Raw genomic sequence first — 24,063 nt, 5'->3', positions numbered from 1 at the left:
GTCCGACTTCTCCTAGAGAAAGGAGCCCAACCTGACAAGGTGAGTGTTTCAAAGCAACCAGTCTTCATGTACATTCCGCCATGATTGTCCTGAAAAAGATATGAGATATGAGAACAGGATGACCTATAGCCAGCCTGCTTCGTCCATCGTCGTCCGCTGTGCGCCGTCCGTAGACATTTCACATTTCAAACTTCTCAAGTTTCATAATTGGGATTGAGCTTAAACTTGTCCAAAAAAAAATCCTGCGATAGTTCCGACAAAGTGTTATTATTGTTCGGGTCCATCCGATATCAAAGATGGCTTCTATAGCTGCCATCTTGAAAAAAACACACATTGAAAACATCTCCAGTTCCAATGGTGCCATTGAACTAGAAATTAGTGAGGATGTTGATGCCAACAATGTGTCGTTATTTTTCGGCCTCATAAAAAATTGACATGGCAGCCAAGGCGGCCATTTTGTTACATGATTGATCAATCATGGTTTTCCTGAACAACACGTATTTCAAACTTCTTCTCAAGTTCCAACAGTCGGATTCAGAACTAACTTTCCTCAAATGACCCTGAGATGGGCCGGAGAAACCAGTGGGCTATTAATTAAATGATGTAGATTGTTGATTTCAATCACTTTTGCATTTTTACATAACGCAACCATGTAAAAGCTCACACTGCAAAATAAATGAAAACGTCATACTTTGAAACAGGGTGATGCGCTAAAAGCAGCCTCATCCCGTGGCCATTCAGAAATAGTCAGACTTCTCCTTGACGGAGGCGCCCAGCCTGATAAGGTGAGTGTTTGAATGCAGACAGTCGTGAAATAAAGCTGAGTAAACATTTGAAGAAAACAATATACGTTACTAGTAATACATGCAATTTATATCTCAATAATGTTCATTTTTGACTTCCGAATTTCCGATTGACTTACGAACTTACATTTGTGTTTGCTGTATTATTATTGTAACTCATACGTAAATAGTTTTGACGGTAACCCAACTGTGATATAGCTCGGATGTTTAGGTCATCTGACCCGAAGAGAATATAAATGGGACCGGTTTCACCCAGCTAAGAACGAACACTGGAATCATAATATGCCAACTCAGAGAATGTAATCCGATATTTTGAATTTCCTCTTATCTATCAGAATATATGTGTAATGATTTTGCAACCGGCATTTGCTTTTGTATATTATGTAGTGATTGAAACAAGAACCCATTCAACAACCAGCCAATAAACAACTTTATTGCCAATATTTTTGTATCACCTTTCCAGGTGTGAATGTGGCAAATATAATAAAGTATCCAACGAATCATAAACTATTCGTTATCATTTGTATGGGTACTGTCCTTCAATAGAACATATAAGGGACCAACCAACCATTTGTTTTCCAAAATGTATGTCGGTATCTTCCCTGGTCTATGGTCCCCTTAAAACTCTACATGGGTCATATTTCAATTATCAATCCCCCTGAATCTAAATTCATCTCTAAATTCTGCCACAATGCCTCTCAATATGTGAATCCCATCCGAAAATGCGCTGGTCGGTCCCATCATCTGGTTTCCAGTGACGCTGGAAGGTACAAAAAGTCATATGCGGTAGCTTGCTATAGGGAGCAACAAACAAATTGTTTTTCCATAGACATTAGTGTTATCGTTTTAGATTATTTCATTCAAATTCCTAAAACAATATGACAATTATGGTTTATTATATTTCAGGGTTTCGCATAACACATAATCAAAAAATGTGTTGGGTCCTTCAGCTCAAATATTCTCCAGGGTAGTTATTTTGAAAATGGCAGAATTTCGCAGTAAAAATTCTCAAAAATCTGAAATGTTTACCTGCTAATTTTTATAACCTGAACTTTTGGGCAAAAAAACAATCGGACTAACGGAATTTATATAAACATTTTGTATTGATAGTTACCTATCAGGCTACATATATATTTTCTTACTTTAAAAATTACTTGCAAATCAGTGGCTGTCAGACATTTTATTCTTGGCTCAATTTTCTATACACTGGAGACGTTTTTTCAATTGGTTGGTTGTTCCATATAACTCCATCAGTGACCAAATATGTCGCTCAAGTCTTTGAACGAAATAACCAAAACGTCACTCTGTCCGTCATCAATGCCGGTCCTGTCTGCAGCATATTTTGTCTCAACAGTTAAGGCTTTTGGCATCACTGGATCGTCATATCAGAATAAAACAGCTGTAATGTACAGTTCAATTAATTTTGGCTTGATGATTCTTGCTATTAGAAATAATTCGGTTTTGATCAAATTAAATAGCTTGATGTAATAGATATTTGAAATGAAAGCCAGAAAATGATATCTTAAGAGAGGTATTGGAAGCACACCCCATCACAAAGAGATGTTTACGAAGTTTTGATTTCCCAATTATCCATCAAAACCAAGCTTTAGTGAGTGTCTACAGCCATAGATCACAAATTAATTTCCATCTACTTAATTCATGTCATTTAAATCTTATTCCTTCACAGAGACATGCAAGCAGGTGTTTTAAATTACTAATTATACACCACAGCTCAGATCTAATGATTGAGCAGGTATAACTTGATGTGTACTGTGTTACCTAATACCTGAAGATCACAAACATATCAATTTCTCATTCAATCTAACCAATTAAATCATCGAGTATTTTGTCGTTGGTTTATAGCCAAGTTTTATGATAGACGTGTTTTTGAGAAACTTGTATAAATATTGTGAAATAAGAACGAATAATACATATAAAATATATTTTGAAAGTAAACGTTATGTCCAAACTTCGAAATCCATTCAACAATTTGACAACTTATTAACATTTTTGATGACATTGTAGAAAGTGTCGGTTTCTATCACTTTTGTCTACACACAACATAATCTTACAGGTTATCGCATTAAATGCTTAGTTTCCATTAAATCTTCACACATAATAACAACGAATGCAAATCCCATACTTTGATACAGGCTGATGTGCTGACAGAAGCTGCAACTTATGGCCACACTGCAATAGTCGGACTACTCCTAGACAAAGGCGCCCAACCTGATAAGGTGAGTGTTTCAATGAAGCAAGTCGTCTGGTATGTTCCACCTTAATTGTCTGGAAAAAATATGAGTAAGCAGAACAAAACTAATGTTTGAAATTGACAAGTTATACATGTATTGTACAAATGAGGTGATAATGAGCCTGACAGTTGATAAAAGATATGAGGATCAGGATGACATATAGCTAGCGTGCTTCGTCCGTCATCGTCTACTGTGCGCCGTCCTTAGACATTTCACAATTGGGATTTAGCTTAAACTTGTCAGAAAATAAATCCTGAGATAGTTCCGACAAAGTGTTATTATTTTTCGGGTCCATCCGAAATCCAAGATGGCCTCCATAGCTGCCATCTTGAAAAAAACACAAATTTAAAACATCTTCTCCAGTTCCACTGGTGCCATAGAACTAGAAATTAGTGAGGATCTTAATGCCAACAATGTGTCGTTATTTTTCGGCCTCGTAAAAAATGTACATGGCAGCTAAGGCGGCCATTTTGTTACATGATTGATCAATCATGGTTGTCCTGAACAATACGTATTTCAAACTTCTTCTCAAGTTCCAACAGCTAGGATTCAGAACTAACTTTCTTGAAATGACCCTGAGATGGGCCGGAGCAAGTGTTGTTATTTTTTGGATCGGTATGAAATGCATGATGGCCGCCATGATCGCCATCTTGAAAAGCACATTTTAAACTTCTCCAGTTCCGCTGGTGCCATTGAAGTGGAAATAATTGAGGATGTTAAGGAAGGGAAGCTAACAAAATGTTGTTATTTTTCGGCTTCGTAAAAACGTGTAATGTACTTTGCAATAATTTCAGTATCCACTTATCCAATTACCACGAATTAACAACAAAACACCAATCTCAATTAATTTCATATCATACCAGTTATTGCAATCGTATATAGATAATTTGGAGAAACCAGTGGGCTATTAATTAAGTGATGTATATTGTTTATTTCAATCACCTTTGCATTTTTATATAACGCAACCACGTAAAAGCTGACACTGCATAATAACGAATGAAATCGTCATACTTTGAAACAGGGTGATGCGCTAAAAGCAGCCTCATCCCGTGGCCATACAGAAATAGTCAGACTTCTCCTTGACGGAGGCGCACAGCCTGATAAGGTGAGTGTTTGAATGCAGACAGTCGTGAAATAAAGCTGAGTAAACATTTGAAGAAAACAATATACGTTACTAATAATACATGCAATTTATATCTCAATTATGTTTATTTTTGACTTCTGAATTTCCGATTGACTTACGAACTTACATTTGTGGTTTGCTGTATTATTATTGTAACTCATACGTAGATAGTTTTGACGGTAACCCAACTGTGATATAGCTCGGATGTTTAGGTCATCTGACCCGAAGAGTATATAAATGGGACCGGTTTCACCCAGCTAAGAACGAACACTGGAATCATAATATGCCAACTCAGAGAATGTAATCCGATATTTTGAATTACCTCTTATCTATCAGAATATATGTGTAATGATTTTGCAACCGGCATTTGCTTTTGTATATTATGTTGTGATTGAAACAAGAACCCATTCAACAACCAGCCAATAAACAACTTTATTGCCAATATTTTTGTATCACCTTTCCAGGTGTGAATGTGGCAAATATAATAAAGTATCCAACGAATCATTAACTATCCGTTATCATTGATATGGGTACTGTCCTTCAATAGAACATATAAGGGACCAACCAACCAATTGTTGTCCAAAATGTATGTCGGTATCTTTCCTGGTCTATGGTCCCCCTTAAAACTCTACATGGGTCATATTTCAATTATCAATCCCTCTGAATCTAAATTCATCTCTAAATTCTGCCACAATGCCTCTCAAGATGTGAATCCCATCCGAAAATGCGCTGGTCAGTCCCATCATCTGGTTCCAGTGCCGCTGGAAGGTACAAAAAGTCATATGCGGTAGCTTGCTATAGGGAGCAACAAACAAATTGTTTTTCCATAGACATTAGTGTTATCGTTTTAGATTATTTCATTCAAATTCCTAAAACAATATGACAATTATGGTTTATTATATTTCAGGGTTTCGCATAACACATAATCAAAAAATGTGTTGGGTACTTCAGCTCAAATATTCTCCAGGGTAGTTATTTTGAAAATGGCTGAATTTCGCAGTAAAAATTCTCAAAAATCTGAAATGTTTACCTGCTAATTTTTATAACCTGAACTTTTGGGCAAAAAAACAATCGGACTAACGGAATTTATATAAACATTTTGTATTGATAGTTACCTATCAGGCTACATATATATTTTCTTACTTTATAAATTACTTGCAAATCAGTGGCTGTCAGACATTTTATTCTTGGCTCAATTTTCTATACACTGGAGACGTTTTTTCAATTGGTTGGTTGTTCCATATAACTCCATCAGTGACCAAATATGTCGCTCAAGTCTTTGAACGAAATAACCAAAACGTCACTCTGTCCGTCATCAATGCCGGTCCTGTCTGCAGCATATTTTGTCTCAACAGTTAAGGCTTTTGGCATCACTGGATCGTCATATCAGAATAAAACAGCTGTAATGTACAGTTCAATTAATTTTGGCTTGATGATTCTTGCTATTAGAAATAATTCGGTTTTGATCAAATTAAATAGCTTGATGTAATAGATATTTGAAATGAAAGCCAGAAAATGATATCTTAAGAGAAGTATTGGAAGCACACCCCATCACAAAGAGATGTTTACGAAGTTTTGATTTCCCAATTATCCATCAAAACCAAGCTTTAGTGAGTGTCTACAGCCATAGATCACAAATTAATTTCCATCTACTTAATTCATGTCATTTAAATCTTATTCCTTCACAGAGACATGCAAGCAGGTGTTTTAAATTACTAATTATACACCACAGCTCAGATCTAATGATTGAGCAGGTATAACTTGATGTGTACTGTGTTACCTAATACCTGAAGATCACAAACATATCAATTTCTCATTCAATCTAACCAATTAAATCATCGAGTATTTTGTCGTTGGTTTATAGCCAAGTTTTATGATAGACGTGTTTTTGAGAAACTTGTATAAATATTGTGAAATAAGAACGAATAATACATATAAAATATATTTTGAAAGTAAACGTTATGTCCAAACTTCGAAATCCATTCAACAATTTGACAACTTATTAACATTTTTGATGACATTGTAGAAAGTGTCGGTTTCTATCACTTTTGTCTACACACAACATAATCTTACAGGTTATCGCATTAAATGCTTAGTTTCCATTAAATCTTCACACATAATAACAACGAATGCAAATCCCATACTTTGATACAGGCTGATGTGCTGACAGAACCTGCAACTTATGGCCACACTGCAATAGTCGGACTACTCCTAGACAAAGGCGCCCAACCTGATAAGGTGAGTGTTTCAATGAAGCAAGTCGTCTGGTATGTTCCACCTTAATTGTCTGGAAAAAATATGAGTAAGCAGAACAAAACTAATGTTTGAAATTGACAAGTTATACATGTATTGTACAAATGAGGTGATAAGGAGCCTGACAGTTGATAAAAGATATGAGGATCAGGATGACCTATAGCTAGCGTGCTTCGTCCGTCATCGTCCACTGTGCGCCGTCCTTAGACATTTCACAATTGGGATTTAGCTTAAACTTGTCAGAAAATAAATCCTGAGATAGTTCCGACAAAGTGTTATTATTTTTCGGGTCCATCCGAAATCCAAGATGGCCTCCATAGCTGCCATCTTGAAAAAAAAACACAAATTTAAAACATCTTCTCAAGTTCCACTGGTGCCATAGAACTAGAAATTAGTGAGGATCTTAATGCCAACAATGTGTCGTTATTTTTCGGCCTCGTAAAAAATTTACATGGCAGCTAAGGCGGCCATTTTGTTACATGATTGATCAATCATGGTTGTCCTGAACAATACGTATTTCAAACTTCTTCTCAAGTTCCAACAGCTAGGATTCAGAACTAACTTTCTTGAAATGACCCTGAGATGGGCCGGAGCAAGTGTTGTTATTTTTTGGATCGGTATGAAATGCATGATGGCCGCCATGATCGCCATCTTGAAAAGCACATTTTAAACTTCTCCAGTTCCGCTGGTGCCATTGAAGTGGAAATAATTGAGGATGTTAAGGAAGGGAAGCTAACAAAATGTTGTTATTTTTCGGCTTCGTAAAAACGTGTAATGTACTTTGCAATAATTTCAGTATCCACTTATCCAATTACCACAAATTAGCAACAAAACACCAATCTCAATTAATTTCATATCATACCAGTTATTGCAATCGTATATAGATAATTTGGAGAAACCAGTGGGCTATTAATTAAGTGATGTATATTGTTTATTTCAATCGCCTTTGCATTTTTATATAACGCAACCACGTAAAAGCTGACACTGCATAATAACGAATGAAATCGTCATACTTTGAAACAGGGTGATGCGCTAAAAGCAGCCTCATCCCGTGGCCATACAGAAATAGTCAGACTTCTCCTTGACGGAGGCGCACAGCCTGATAAGGTGAGTGTTTGAATGCAGACAGTCGTGAAATAAAGCTGAGTAAACATTTGAAGAAAACAATATACGTTACTAATAATACATGCAATTTATATCTCAATTATGTTTATTTTTGACTTCTGAATTTCCGATTGACTTACGAACTTACATTTGTGTTTGCTTTATTATTATTGTAACTCATACGTAGATAGTTTTGACGGTAACCCAACTGTGATATAGCTCGGATGTTTAGGTCATCTGACCCGAAGAGTATATAAATGGGACCGGTTTCACCCAGCTAAGAACGAACACTGGAATCATAATATGCCAACTCAGAGAATGTAATCCGATATTTTGAATTACCTCTTATCTATCAGAATATATGTGTAATTATTTTGCAACTGGCATTTGCTTTTGTATATTATGTTGTGATTGAAACAAGAACCCATTCAACAACCAGCCAATAAACAACTTTATTGCCAATATTTTTGTATCACCTTTCCAGGTGTGAATGTGGCAAATATAATAAAGTATCCAACGAATCATTAACTATCCGTTATCATTGATATGGGTACTGTCCTTCAATAGAACATATAAGGGACCAACCAACCAATTGTTGTCCAAAATGTATGTCCGTAACTTGATGTGTACTGTGTTACCTAATACCTGAAGATCACAAACATATCAATTTCTCATTCAATCTAACCAATTAAATCATCGAGTATTTTGTCGTTGGTTTATAGCCAAGTTTTATGATAGACGTGTTTTCGAGAAACTTGTATAAATATTGTGAAATAAGAACGAATAATACATATTAAAAACATTTTGAAAGTAAACTTTATGTCCAAACTTCGAAATCTATTCAACAATTTGACATCTTATTACCATTTTTGATGAAAGTGTCGGTTTCTATCACTTTTGTCTACACACAACATAATCTTACAGGGGCTGACATTGTGTCATTAATACTAAAGTTGTTATCGAATTAAATGCTTAGTTTCCATTAACTCTTCACACATAATGCTTAGTTTCCATTAAATCTTCACACATAATAACAACGAATGCAAATCCCATACTCTGATACAGGCTGATGTGCTGACAGAAGCTGCAACTTATGGCCACACTGCAATAGTCGGACTACTCCTAGACAAAGGCGCCCAACCTGATAAGGTGAGTGTTTCAATGAAGCAAGTCGTCTGGTATGTTCCACCTTAATTGTCTGGAAAAAATAAAGAATGAAGTGTAGTAAGGGGCGATAACGGAGTTATCGTTCCTTACGGAACGTAATGTATTACGAGCTAATTCGCCTATTTTGCCGGATATAATAGCGATTTGAGGACAGAAAAATTGGCTCATACAATTCGGTTGATACTTTGAACGATTGTAAAACTCGGCTCGATCTAGGTCTGGATGTATCTGGTATCCCTGTGGGAAATCGTATTTATGAGATATTTTGGGTCAAACATGCCAAAATCGTCATTTTGACCGGTAGCTTCTGTTTAACCGGTCCTTAAAAATCAGCGCTTTAATGAAAAATTCTGAAACTCAAAACATTACAAGTAGAGAGGATTCTAAAGAAAATGGAATCTTTAGTTTTTCTATATTTTAATAGAACGGCCACAATGGGGTTTTGAAAAAGGGTCGTATTTTATCGAGAGTTGGCGGATGTTACGTCACCAGTGACGTAACCAAGTATGTGTGGAATGTAGTGTATTGAAGGACGGAACGTAATGTACATGCGGCTAATTCAGACCACTTTGCGGGAGCTAACTGAAAAGCGACTCTATACATTTTGATAAAACTTTCCACACTTATAAAACTCGGTGTGATCTACATGTATGTCCAGGCATATCCCGTATATCTGGGTATATTCTAGTTATGGAGATATTTTGGGTACAAACACGCCAAAATCGACACTTTGACTGCTGGTTTCTGCACAACTCGGCCTAGAGAACTAACGCATAAAGCCATCTTATTGAAACTCCACACATCACAAGAACATGTAATTCCAAAGAAAACTGTATCTTTAGTTTTTCTATATCTATCACAGAACGGTCACAAAAGGGTTCTAACATAGGTACTATGTACCGCGACGTCACACATTCCGGAGAGTCTATTACATGAACGGACGTACGTCACGAGTGACGTTACTAAGTCTGTTCTGCTTGTCTGATTGAACTTATAGCGCTCGATGAGCTGGTTGTATTTTACTGTCACTGCCAATATTTCTAACAATTTTACGATATCAGAGAAAATACGAACGACACAATTCTCTGCACATTTTTATTTTTTTTTTTTTACATATTTTCACAAAAATCTCCATCCAAAAGACAGGATTAATCTTGTTTTGTCATATATGGTACATTAAGTTCATTGTTCTGTCGTGTCCGTGATGCAACAGTTTCCGCTAAGGACACACGGGTACGGACGATCGAAGACAGTAATCCAGACATTTACACTGCACTGGGGATCTCCCGCCAGGGGGAATTCCCGCCTTTTTACACTCAGAATCCAACGCACTAACACATTTCGCAAAGTCTGAAAATTTAAAATCCGCAACCAGCTTAAGCGCAGTGAGGGGCGATAACGAAAATTGTATTTAACACTGGCGTTGACCAGTGCCCCTTTAACACTAGCGTTGACCAGTGTTCATTTAATACTGGCGTTGACCAGTGTCCATTTAACACTGGCCTTGACCAGTGACCATTTAACACTGGCGTTGACCAGTGTCCATTAAACTCTGGCGTTGACCAGTGTCCATTAAACTCTGGCGTTGACCAGTGTCCATTTAATACTGGCGTTGACCAGTGTCCATTTAACACTGGCGTTGACCTGTGTCCATTTAACACTGGCGTTGACCAGTGTCCATTTAACACTGGCGTTGACCAGTGACCATTTAACACTGGCGTTGACCAGTGTCCATTAAACTCTGGCGTTGACCGGTGTCCATTTAATACTGGCGTTGACCAGTGTCCATTTAACACTGGCATTGACCAGTGACCATTTAACACTGGTGTTGACCAGTGTCCATTTAACTCTGGCGTTGACCGATGTCCATTTAATACTGGCGTTGTCCGGTGTCCATTTAATACTGGCGTTGACCAGTGTCCATTTAACACTGGCGTTGACCAGTGTGCAATAAACACTGGCGTTGACCTGTGTGCATTTGACACTGATATGTCTACATTAGTGTAAAATGCACACTGGTTAACGCCAGTACTAAATGGACACTGGTCAACGCCAATGTTAAATGGACACCGGTCAACGCCAGTATTAAATGGACACCGGTCAACGCCAGTGTTAAATGGTCACTGGTCAACGCCAGTGCTAAATGGACACTGGTCAACGCCAGTGTTAAATGGACACCGGTCAACGCCAGTATTAAATGGACACTGGTCAACGCCAGAATCAAATGGACACTGGTCAACGCCAGTATCAAATGGACTCCGGTCAACGCCAGTGTTAAATGGACATTGGTCAACGCCAGTATTAAATGGACACTGGTCAACGCCAGTATTTAATGGACACTTGTCAACGCCAGTATTAAATGGACACTTGTCAACGCCAGTATTAAATGGACACCGGTCAACGCCAGTGTTAAATGGACACCGGTCAACGCCAGTGTTAAATGGACACTGGTCAACGCCAGTATTAAATGGACACCGGTCAACGCCAGTGTTAAATGCACACCAGTCAACGCCAGTGTTAAATCCAGATTTATTTGAATTGATTTATATATATTTTTTTACTTTATTTTAAATGTATTTATACATTTTTAAATGCTTTCCAGTCAACGCTAGTGTTAATTGCACACCAGTCAACGCCAGCGTGAAATCCAGATTTATTTGAATTTATTTCAAAATTTTAAAATTTATCTTAAATTTATTTTTAAATTTATTTAAACTTGTAAAGAATGGAGTGTAGTAAGGGGCGATAACTTGTTATCGTTCCTTACGGAACGTAATGATAGTATTCGCGATTCGCGATTTTTGCCGGCTATTGTAGCGATTTGGGAGCGGAAAAAATGGCACATACAATGTTGATGGGCTTTTGAACCATTGTAAAACTCGGCTCGATCTAGGTCTGGATGTATCTGGTATTCCTGTGGAAATTCGTATTTATGAGATATTTTGGGTCAAACATGCCAAAATCGTCACTTTGACTAAGAGGTTATGTTTAAATCGCCCTCAAAATTCAGAAAAAAATCCAGAGATATATACAATGCACATACAAAGAGATAAATGTTTCCTGAAGAAAACAGTCTGTTTAGTTTTTCGATATCTTTAGCAGAACGGTTACAAGATTGTTTTGAAAATGGCCTATTTGTTCGACCTTCTCAGTATTTTTCCATTCGACTGGGGTATTTTCCTGCCTGTTTTGATGACGCAAGACCGGGTGTTTCCTTTACGTTTAGCACGGTAGAACAGATGGACCGGATCGGCATACATAGTTATCAGCATTACATTCATTACGAATCAACTGGTTTTATATTTGTTTTGCGCGAGTCATCTTGATGATGTGTTTTAAAGCCTGCATTAACATCAACAAGTCCGTTAAAATTGACGTATGAAGTTTATATTTAATAGAAATTATTAACACACTTGGTTTGGTCGGCTTGACCGCATATATAAAGGACAACTATAGATAACGCCATCCTGAACTCATCGGGTATTATCGCTGAAATGATTCTCCGAGGAGTTCCGGATGGAACAACACCAGGGACTTCACGCCGCTTACTCGTTCAACTCCAAGCAGTATAAGTGAGTTGTATTACATTTTCCCGTCAGGACCAGGACTTTTTAATATTATGTCATATTAAAAGTGACATTGGAGATTATAGTTGTTCTACTATGACCATATTTGTTGCTTTCCAGGATCAGTATTCATCGTCAACCCAGACCAGCGTTCAATTATTTTCGATAACAAATCTAAACTCGTAGCCTACCGAGTCGTAGGCTTCCAGTACTGGCAGTAGGCCTAGTGTAAATGTTACGTGTTCATTAACGTTTTAGAGACAGGCGACGTTTAAATATGTAATATTTAATTTTTTTATTGTTTGTTTGTTTAATGAAATTACTGTGTCGTTAGTTGATGCTTTGATGTCTTGATCAGCTGATATTTGTTGATGTTGAGGAGCAACGACGTTTCGAGAATCATATCTCATACATATTAGCTTACGATGACACGAACTTTCAAGGAACTACTGTACACGTACTTCAGTACACACTAGCAGTATATTGAACAATTCTTTTTCAGTAATAGAAGGTTTTTTTTTCAAATTTCTAATGAAATATTTATATTCTAATGCTTTAAATTAGTCTCTGACCTGCCCTTTATTGAGATGGTTCTTAGGACAGTGTCAAATTATATCATCTTTTGCATTAATAAATATATGAAATAAGTTTTCAAATATATTTAAACCCTTCACTTTTATGCACCAAAGAAAACAATATGCAAGAAAGCTGTTCTGACAAATTTAAGCTAAAGTATTGTCAATTATTATGTTGCATTAAGTAAAATTATGTTGCTTTGGGTGTCATGCATTTTTAGCTCACCTGGACCGAAGGTCCGGTGAGCTTATGCCATGGTGCGGCGTCCGTCGTCTGTCGTCCGTCGTCCGTCGTCCGTCAACATTTGCTTCAAATCGCTACTAGTCAAAAAGTTCTTATTGGATTTTGACCAAATTTGGTCAGAAACATCCTTGGGGGAAGGGGAACAGATTTTGCATAAATGGTGACTCTGACCCCCAAGGGGCCTGAGGGGCAGGGCCCAATAGGGGAAATTGAGGCAATTCTTTAAATCGCTACTAGTCATAAAGTTATGAATGGATTTGAACCCAATTTGGTCAGAAACATCCTTTGGGGAAGGGGAACAGATTTTGCATAAATGGTGACTCTGACCCCCAAGGGGCCAAAGGGGCGGGGCCTAATGGGGAAATAGAGGTAATTCCTTCAAATCGCTACTAGTCATAAAGTTATGAATGGATTTGAACCCAATTTAGTCAGAAACATTCTTGGGGGAAGGGGAACAGATTTTGCATAAATGGTGACTCTGACCCCCAAGGGGCCTGAGGGGTGGGGCCGAATAGGGGAAATAGAGGTAATTCCTTTAAATCGCTACTAGTCATAAAGTTATGAATGGATTTAAACCCAAATTCGTCAGAAACATTCTTATGTGAAGGGGAACAGATTTTGCATAAATGGTGACTCTGACCCCCAAGGGGCCAAAGGGGCGGGGCCTAATGGGGAAATAGAGGTAATTTCTTCAAATCGCTACTAGTCATAAAGTTATGAATGGATTTGAACCCAATTTGGTCAGAAACATTCTTGGGGGAAGGGGAACAGATTTTGCATAAATGGTGACTCTGACCCCCAAGGGGCCTGAGGGGCAGGGCCCAATAGGGGAAATTGAGGCAATTCCTTAAAATCGCTACATGTCATAAAGTTATGAATGGATTTGAACCCAGTTTGGTCAGAAACATTCTTCAGGGAAAGGGAACAGATTTTGCATAAATGGTGACTCTGACCCCCAAGGGGCCAAAGGGGCAGGGCCTAATGGGGAAATAGAGGTAATTCCTTCAAATCGCTACTAGTCATAAAGTTTTGAATGGATTTGAACCCAATTTGGTCAGAAACATTCTTGGGGGAAGGGGAACAGATTTTGCATAAATGGTGACTCTGACCCCCAAGGGGCCTGAGGGGCAGGGCCGAATAGGGGAAATTGAGGCAATTCCTTAAAATCGCTACTTGTCATAAAGTTATGAATGGATTTGAACCCAGTTTGGTCAGAAACATCCTTCAGGGAAAGGGAACAGATTTTGCATAAATGGTGACTCTGACCCCCAAGGGGCCAAAGGGGCGGGGCCTACTGGGGAAATAGAGGTAATTCCTTCAAATCGCTACTAGTCATAAAGTTTTGAATGGATTTGAACCCAATTTGGTCAGAAACATTCTTGGGGGAAGGGGAACAGATTTTGCATAAATGGTGACTCTGACCCCTAAGGGGCCAAAGGGGCGGGGCGCAATAGGGGAAATTGAGTTAATTCCTTAAAATCACTACTTGTCATAAAGTTATGAATGGATTTGAACCCAATTTGGTCAGAAACATCCATTGGGGAAGGGTAACAGATTTTGCGTAAATGGTGACTCTGACCCCCAAGGGGCCTGAGAGACGGGGCCGAATAGGGGAAATTGAGGTAATTCCTTTAAATCGCTACTAGTCATAAAGTTATGAATGGATTGGAACCCAATTTGGTCAGAAACATTCTTGGGGGAAGGGGAACAGATTTTGCATAAATGGTGACTCTGACCCCTAAGGGGCCTGAGGGGCGGGGCGCAATAGGGGAAATTGAGGCAATTCCTTAAAATCGCTACTTGTCATAAAGTTATGAATGGATTTGAACCCAATTTGGTCAGAAACATCCAATGGGGAAGGGTAACAGATTTTGCGTAAATGGTGACTCTGACCCCCAAGGGGCCTGAGGGACGGTGCCGAATAGGGGAAATTGAGGTAATTCCTTTAAATTGCTACTAGTCATAAAGTTATGAATGGATTGGAACCCAATTTGGTCAGAAACATTCTTGGGGGAAGGGGAACAGATTTTGCATAAATGGTGACTCTGACCCCTAAGGGGCCTGAGGGGCGGGGCGCAATAGGGGAAATTCAGGCTATTCCTTAAAATCGCTACTTGTCATAAAGTTATGAATGAATTTGAACCCAATTTGGTCAGAAACATCCATTGGGGAAGGGTAACAGATTTTGCGTAAATGGTTACTCTGACCCCCAAGGGGCCAAAGGGGCGGGGCCTAATGGGGAAATAGAGGTAATTTCTTCAAATCGCTACTAGTCATAAAGTTATGAATGGATTTGAACCCAATTTGGTCAGAAACATTCTTGGGGGAAGGGGAACAGATTTTGCATAAATGGTGACTCTGACCCCTGAGGGGCGGGGCGCAATAGGGGAAATTGAGGAAATTCCTTAAAATTGCTACTTGTCATAAAGTTATGAATGAATTTGAACCCAATTTGGTCAGAAACATCCATTGGGGAAGGGGAAAAGATTTTGCATAAATGGTGACTCTGACCCCCAAGGGGCCAAAGGGGGGCATGGCCGAATAGGGGAAATTGAGGTAATTCCTTTAAATCGCTACTAGTCATAAAGTTATGAATGGATTTGAACCCAATTTGGTCAGAAACATTCTTGGGGGAAGGGGAACAGATTTTGCATAAATGGTGACTCTGACCCCCGAGGGGCAAAAGGGGTGGGGCCCCATATGGGAAATAGAGGTAATTCCTTTAAATCACTACTAGTCATAAAGTTATAAATGCATGTCGTAAACTCAGAGAGTCTGGACTTCATTATTTCTTTAAAGCAGTTGGGATCCCAACGCTATAACCATATATAGCATTGTTTGAGGTTAACAAACAAAAGGAATTGAACATGAACATTATTTTGACATTTGGTCAAATACAACCAGGTGAGCGATACAGGCCCCATGGGCCTCTTGTTTTTATCTTTTAAAATTAAATTAATTTCTTAACTTATTACAATAAAAAGTATAAGATGGAAAATTATTTGACAAAATCAAAGAGCTACCAGGTTTTAGCTATCACAATTTTACAAAATAGTTGACTTTGAAATTTCATGAATTAGTCAATTTTCAAATATCTATAAGTTGCTTTATTATCAATTCCATATCAACATATTTCAACTCTTTGCTTATGCCCCCATCACACTAAGACAAAGACCACGAAGACCGCACTGCGTCCTTAAAATTTCGAGAAACGCAGCGGGGTCGTGGCAAAAATGGAGAATTTTGCAGTTGTCACGTTCATATTACGCCCTCATTACGTCCTTGCTGGGTTCTTACTACGTCCTACACGTTTCCACTAAGACCTTATCTCGCGCATGTTCGCGCGTGCACCACGCTCTGTGTGTTCTTAATACGCTCTTACTACGTCCAAAAAGATCTTTCTACGCGTGCATTACGTAATTACTACGTTCTCTCTGCGTTTGCCCGTTCCCTATAAATACAACTTGACTTGTTTCTTTTTTCCATTCCCCTGCAATATTCACAATATGCCGCCGAGAAAATCCGGACAGTCCAAGACAGGCCGTGGTGGGAGAGGCAGAGGTAAAATTCTAAAAAATCCACCACCAGTTGCCAGCGTTGTTGCATCCGAAGCAACCAACGATTATGACGAAGAACCGAATTTTTCGACTGGTACAGGCAGGGCAGAGAAGTTCTTGATAACTTGTAACCATCTTCTTTTGTAGTTTGAACGAAAGTGATAATGAATTAAACTTGAAATGAGTATTCATACAGCCGATCCTCTGGACGTGGTTTTGACGTGGTGGTAACCTGTGACAGACGTGTCGTAAACTTAATGAGCACCGTAAGAACGTACTGGAAACCTAACGTGGTCATCAACAACGTGGTATTGGCGTACCTTGGTCATTGTACAAGCGTAGAGAGGTCGCAATAAGAACTACATTGACGTAGCAAGAACGCACTGACAACGCAATGAGAACGTAATACAATCCTTTCCATCAGCGCTACGCTTCCACTGCGTCAATGAAGTTCTCATTGGGTTTTGGTTACGTCATTACCACGTCAATACCGCTGGTACTGCGTCCCTGTTACGTTCTTACTACGTCCCGATTGGACCACGTCCTCGCTACGCTTTTTTTTAACATGCTCAAAGTTTGTTCACGTCCTCCAGGTCCATGAAGACCATAACACGTCCTTATCGGTCTCAAAGCAACCAGTCTTCATGTACGTTCCGCCATGATTGTCCTGCAAAAGATATGAGATATGAGAATCAGGATGACCTATAGCCAGCGTGCTTCGTCCGTCGTCGTCCGCTGTGCGCCGTCCGTAGACATTTCACATTTCAAACTTCTCAAGTTTCACAATTTGGATTGAGCTTAAACTTGTCCAAAAAAATTCCCAAGATAGTTCTGACAAAGTGTTACTATTTTTCGGGTCTATCCGAAATCCAAGATGGCCTCCATAGCTGCCATCTTGAAAAAAACACGTATTTAAAACATCTTCTCCAGTTCCACTGGTGCCATTGAACTAGAAATTAGTGAGGATGTTAATGCCAACAATGTGTCATTATTTTTCGGCCTCGTAAATAATTGACATGGCAGCCAATGCGGCCAGTTTGTTACATGATTGATCAATCATGGTTTTCCTGAACAACACGTATTTCAAACTTCTCAAGTTCCAACACTCGGATTTAGAACTAACTTTCCTGAAATGACCCCGAGATGGGCCGGACCAAGTGTTAGTTATTTTTTGGATCGGTATGAAATGCATGATGGCCGCCATGATCGCCATCTTGAAAAGCACATTTTAAACTTCTTCTCCAGTTCCGCTGGTGCCATTGAACTGGAAATCATTGACGATGTTAAGGAAGGTTTGGTTTGGTTTATTTTGTTTAACGTCCTATTAACATCTAAGGTCATTTAAGGACGGCCTCCCGTGCGTGCGACATGTGTGCGTGTAGCGAGTGTGTATGTGTGTTTTGGGAGGCTGCGGTAGGTTCGTGTTAAGGCTCCATGTGATAGGCCGGAACTTTTGCCGATTTAAAGTGCTATCTCACAGAAGCATACTGCCGAAGACACCCAGCAGCACACCCCACCCGGTCACATTATACTGACAAGGGGCCAACCAGTCGTCCCACTCCAAATATGCTGAGCGCTAAGCAGGAGTAGCAACTACCATTTGTAAAGACTTTGGTATGTCCCGGCTAGGGGACAGAACCCAAAACCTTCCTCACAGCGGCGAACGCTCAATTAAAAGGCCAAAAGTGAGGCATTGTCAAGGGAGACATTAGGAAGAAGAAAGTTGTTAAGAAAGAAGAGAAAAGATACGATCCCAAGTTTAGTCGCCTCTTACGATCATGCAATGGGGGCAGCAGGTACAATTCTTACGCCTTACCTGCAGGGCAGGTTAAGGAAGGGAAGCCAACAAAGTATTGTTATTTTTCGGGTTCGTAAAAACGTGTAATGTACTTTGCAATAATTTCAGTATCCATTTATCCAATTACCACGAATTAAAAAACAAAACACCAATCTCAATTAATTTCATATCAAACCAGTTATTGCAATCGTATATAGCTAATTTGGAGAAACCAGTGGGCTATTAATTAAATGGTGTAGATTGTTGATTTCAATCACCTTTGCATTTTTACATAACGCAACCACGTAAAAGCTCACACTGCATAATAACAAATGAAATCGTCATACTTTGAAACAGGGTGATGCGCTAAAAGCAGCCTCATCCCGTGGCCATACAGAAATAGTCAGACTTCTCCTTGACGGAGGCGCACAGCCTGATAAGGTGAGTGTTTGAATGCAGACAGTCGTGAAATAAAGCTGAGTGAACATTTGAAGAAAACAATATACGTTACTAGTAATACATGCAATTTATATCTCAATTATGTTTATTTTTGACTTCCGAATTTCCGATTGACTTACATTTGTGTTTGCTGTATTATTATTGTAACTCATACGTAGATAGTTTTGACGGTAACCTAACTGTGATATAGCTCGGATGTTTAGGTCATCAGACCCGAAGAGTATATAAATGGGACCGGTTTCACCCAGCTAAGAACGAACACTGGAATCATAATATGCCAACTCAAAGAATGTAATCCGATATTTTGAATTACCTCTTATCTATCAGAATATATGTGTAATTATTTTGCAACCGGCATTTGCTTTTGTATATTATGTAGTGATTGAAACAAGAACCCATACAACAATCAGCCAATAAACGACTTTATTGCCAATATTTTTTATCACCTTTCCAGGTGTGCATGTGGCAAATATAATCAAGTATCCAACGAATCATATACTATCGGTTATCATTTGTATGGGTACTGTCCTTCAATAGAACATATAAGGGACCAACCAACCAATTGTTTTCCAAAATGCCTCTCAAGATATGAATCTCATCCGAAAATGCGCTGGTCGGTCCAATCATCTGGTTTCCATTGACGCTGGAAGGTACAAAAAGTCATATGCGGTGGCTTGCTATAGGGAACAACAAGCAAATTGTTTTTTCCATAGACATTAGTGTTAACGTTTTAGAGTATTTCATTCCAATTCCTAAAACAATATGACAATTATGGTTTATAAAATTTCAGGGTCTCGCATAGCACCTAATCAAAAAATGTGTTGGGTCCTTCAGCTCAAATTTTCTCCAGGGTAGCTATTTTGAAAATGGCTGAATTTCGCAGTAAAAATTCTCAAAAATCTGAAATGTTTACCTGCTAATTATTATAACCTCAACTTTTGGGGAAAATATTCGGACTTGCGGAATTTATATAAACATTTCGTATTGATAGTTACCTATCAGGCTACATATATATTTTCTTACTTTATAAATTACTGGCAAATCAGTGGCTGTCAGACATTTTATGCTTGGCTCAATTTTCTATACACTGGAGACGTTTTTTCAATTGGTTGGTTGTTCCATATAACTCCATCAGTGACCAAATATGTCGCTCAAGTCTTTGAACGAAATAACCAAAACGTCACTCTGTCCGTCATCAATGCCGGTCCTGTCTGCAGCATATTTTGTGTCAACAGTTAAGGCTTTTGGCATCACTGGATCGTCATATCAGAATAAAACAGCTGTATTGTACAGTTCAATTAATTTTGGCTTGATGATTCTTGCTATTAGAAATAATTCGGTTTTGATCAAATTAAATAGCTTGATGTAATAGATATTTGAAATGAAAGCCAGAAAATGATATCTTAAGAGAAGTATTGGAAGCACACCCCATCACAAAGAGATGTTTACGAAGTTTTGATTTCCCAATTATCCATCAAAACCAAGCTTTAGTGAGTGTCTACAGCCATAGATCACAAATTAATTTCCATCTACTTAATTCATGTCATTTAAATCTTATTTCTTCACAGAGACATGCAAGCAGGTGTTTTAAATTACTAATTATACACCACAGCTCAGATCTAATGATTGAGCAGGTATAACTTGATGTGTACTGTGTTACCTAATACCTGAAGATCACAAACATATCAATTTCTCATTCAATCTAACCAATTAAATCATCGAGTATTTTGTCGTTGGTTTATAGCCAAGTTTTATGATAGACGTGTTTTTGAGAAACTTGTATAAATATTGTGAAATAAGAACGAATAATACATATAAAATATATTTTGAAAGTAAACGTTATGTCCAAACTTCGAAATCCATTCAACAATTTGACAACTTATTAACATTTTTGATGACATTGTAGAAAGTGTCGGTTTCTATCACTTTTGTCTACACACAACATAATCTTACAGGTTATCGCATTAAATGCTTAGTTTCCATTACATCTTCACACATAATAACAACGAATGCAAATCCCATACTTTGATACAGGCTGATGTGCTGACAGAAGCTGCAACTTATGGCCACACTGCAATAGTCGGACTACTCCTAGACAAAGGCGCCCAACCTGATAAGGTGAGTGTTTCAATGAAGCAAGTCGTCTGGTATGTTCCACCTTAATTGTCTGGAAACAATATGAGTAAGCAGAACAAAACTAATGTTTGAAATTGACAAGTTATACATGTATTGTACAAATGAGGTGATAAGGAGCCTGACAGTTGACTGTTGGCAGTAACTCTGGGAGGCTTACCAGAGTATAGTTGTATATATATATATGCGCATACAGAAACTCGCTGCAATGAGCTGTGAGAACGGCGGTCGGACGGACTGGTGCTGTATGCGTTGTATAAGATATACACAGACGCTATGCTTCTGTGAGGTAGCACTATAAATCGACACAAGTTCCGGCTATCTCAAGGAGACTTAACACGAACATACCGCAGACTCCCAAAACACACATGCATGTCGCACGCACGTGAGGCCGTCCTTAAATGGCCTTAGCTGTTAATAGGACGTTAAACAAAATAAACAAAACCAAACCTGACTAGGTGACCTGTCCCCAATTAGCGCCCGGGGTCCAATTATGGTTCATTCTAGGTAGGCCAACATTTTGAAATTTACCCGTTTTTACTTTTCATGACAGAAAATATGAAAAGATGAATATGACATAAAATAATGATTCAAATGAATTGATGTAGGCTACTTATTCTAACAAATGTTAGATATATACGGTGAAAACTGTGTGTGTATGTGTGCGATTTTTTCGTTTTGTTAGAAAATGAGTTTGACGAGGTATTCGGCGAACTCCGCGATAGAGACTTTCATGATGATTTTAATGTGATGATACAAACAAATATAAATCATATCAGTCCTTAAACTACGCGATTTAAATAATTTATCTTCACTTTTACATGCTTTCAAAACCTTTCCTTTTTGCCGATGATAGCAAATTTTGTAAAGCAGGACGTAATATTCAAGACTGTGGTGAACTCCTATCCGATATTGACAGTCTACGACTGGTGTAAAAAATCTATATCATATTAGTCCTGAAACTACTTAAAGATAAGTTAATATAAATAAGTATTGTTATATAACGTTCAGCAACAAGAGATGTACAACCGAGTATCCCGACCGCTTAGGTGGGGAATCTCTAAAGAAAGAAACACATGCTAAAGTTTAGTGCATAGTACTTAATATAAATCAATATATAATGGACAGCAGTGAATGCAATTTATATATATATAAATAAAAAAAATCTATAAAAGAGGAGAGAGAGAGGGGGAGAAAAAGGGAAAGATGGAAGAAAAAGAAGGGGGGGGGGTAATAGTCATTTCCTATGTACAAATACTCTTTTATATTCACATACATATTAGCAGTAGCGATAAGTTGTAAATAGTTATCTGACAGGCTGGAAAACATCGATCAATAAACTTTATTAAAACTTTGTCCGTTATGCACATTCCATGAAAAACTTTACTCTGTAGATCCGCTCGAAACCATTCCTTTCCTTGAGTCGTTCAACCATACCAGCCAGCAGATACATGTATAAATGATATATACCATTGACATATATACAGTATAACATATAATTAATTATGTAATAGCTAAGATACAGGGTAGTTGAAGGAAATGTGGTAAGGTGCTCAGAAAGTCAAAACCTGTCAGTACCGTCAATATAAAGTTGGACTGCTTTTGCAATACTAAGATTTGCATCATTTTCTAGATCTGCATCACCTCTTAGAAGTATATTTAATGTGATATTACCAGGGTACCAATGGATATCATTTAAATACGTCTGTCGAATAATGTGATATTTAGGGCACGTAAAGAAGAAGTGATACGAGTCCTCGCACGCGGATCCACATACGCATCGTGCTGAAGGCAAAAGATTGGATCTGATAAGATCGTATATCAGAGTACTTGCTCTATTTCTCAATCTACATTGGAGAATATTTACCTGTCGAGTACCAAAATTTAGAAAGCATACATCAGTTTATGGAAAGAACGTTTTACTAAAATTTGATTTAAAGGAATTTAAAGTTGGAGAATTCATAATACATATTTCTTAAATATTCTGAAGGGAAGAAGTGGAAGGAAAGAAGGAGTTTAATGTGCGTTGGAGTCTATAACGTTGCTACCGCACTTTCTTAAGTTATAATTTATTAAGACTCCAATATTATCCGGTAAGATATCATATAAGTTTGGGGGAGCTATGTTATGTTATATGTTATAAAAGAGGCTAATGGAAGCCAACCAATGTCTTTATATATAAACTCTATTTTTGTGTATACTGGTAACCCTGTAATAATACGAGCCGCCTCAAGTTGTAAATTTTCAATATTATAGGAATTGGTAACACCACAATTATCCCAAACCTCGCATGCATACTCTAAGATAGGTCTAATGTAAGTTAAATACATTTTTCTAATGTGTTCTGCTTAGTAGAAATTTCAGTTTACGAAGAGTCGCTATATATTTAGAAACCTTCTTGATGATTCCATCTATATGTCTTGACCATTTAGTATCACTACTTAAGATTACTCCTAAGTGTTTATGTTTTTCTGTCATTTCTATAACTGTGTTATTGAATGTAAAAAGTGGCTGGTAAGGGAGATTTGAAAAAGACACTGGCATGATTCTGTCTTTTTGAGGTTGAAGGACATAAGCCAGTCATTTGACCATTTTTCAAGATCTTTTAAATCAATATTAACAACACGTGTAATATCATCTAAATATTTGAAGAGTATGATGATGAAGTGTCGTCAGCAAAAAGACGACATAATGATGCGAGTTCGGTGGATATATCGTAGATATAAATGAGGGAAAATATAGGCCCTAGGACAGATCCCTGTGGTACACCAGCATTAATATTTTTCAAAGAAGATTTGGAATTATTTATATAAACAGACTGTTTCCTGCACGACAAATAATTAACTATCCAGGTAAGTAAGTTTCCATTTAGTCCATATTGTCTAAGTTTGTATATGAGGCCTTTATGCCAAATTCTAGCAAAGGCTTTGGAGAAGTCGCAAAAAATAAATGCTATGTGTTCATAATTTTCGAACGATAACAACATAGAGTGATAAATTATATCAGTTTGTGCGTCAAGAGTGTTTTGGTAAGAATCCTGACTGTAGCTT

At 38.0% G+C, this 24,063-nt stretch overlaps 1 protein-coding gene across 1 annotated transcript in view; it reads left to right on the top strand.

Moving 5' to 3' along the window:
• Nucleotides 1-4,902: 4,902 nt before the first annotated feature.
• LOC117318709 overlaps nucleotides 4,903-24,063 on the top strand; it is a 35,216-nt gene continuing 16,055 nt past the window's right edge. The window contains exons 1-6 of the mRNA XM_033873669.1: nucleotides 4,903-4,965; nucleotides 6,333-6,416; nucleotides 7,455-7,538; nucleotides 8,601-8,684; nucleotides 18,779-18,862; nucleotides 20,915-20,998. Coding sequence (XP_033729560.1) covers nucleotides 4,903-4,965; nucleotides 6,333-6,416; nucleotides 7,455-7,538; nucleotides 8,601-8,684; nucleotides 18,779-18,862; nucleotides 20,915-20,998 — 483 coding nt within the window. The remainder of the gene's footprint in view (nucleotides 4,966-6,332; nucleotides 6,417-7,454; nucleotides 7,539-8,600; nucleotides 8,685-18,778; nucleotides 18,863-20,914; nucleotides 20,999-24,063) is intronic.

This window comes from Pecten maximus, unplaced genomic scaffold (genome assembly GCF_902652985.1).
Source record: "Pecten maximus unplaced genomic scaffold, xPecMax1.1, whole genome shotgun sequence".
Lineage (NCBI taxonomy): Eukaryota > Metazoa > Mollusca > Bivalvia > Pectinida > Pectinidae > Pecten > Pecten maximus.
The sequence above is the reverse complement of the archived record's forward strand: the minus strand, read 5'-3'. Positions and strand labels throughout refer to the sequence as shown.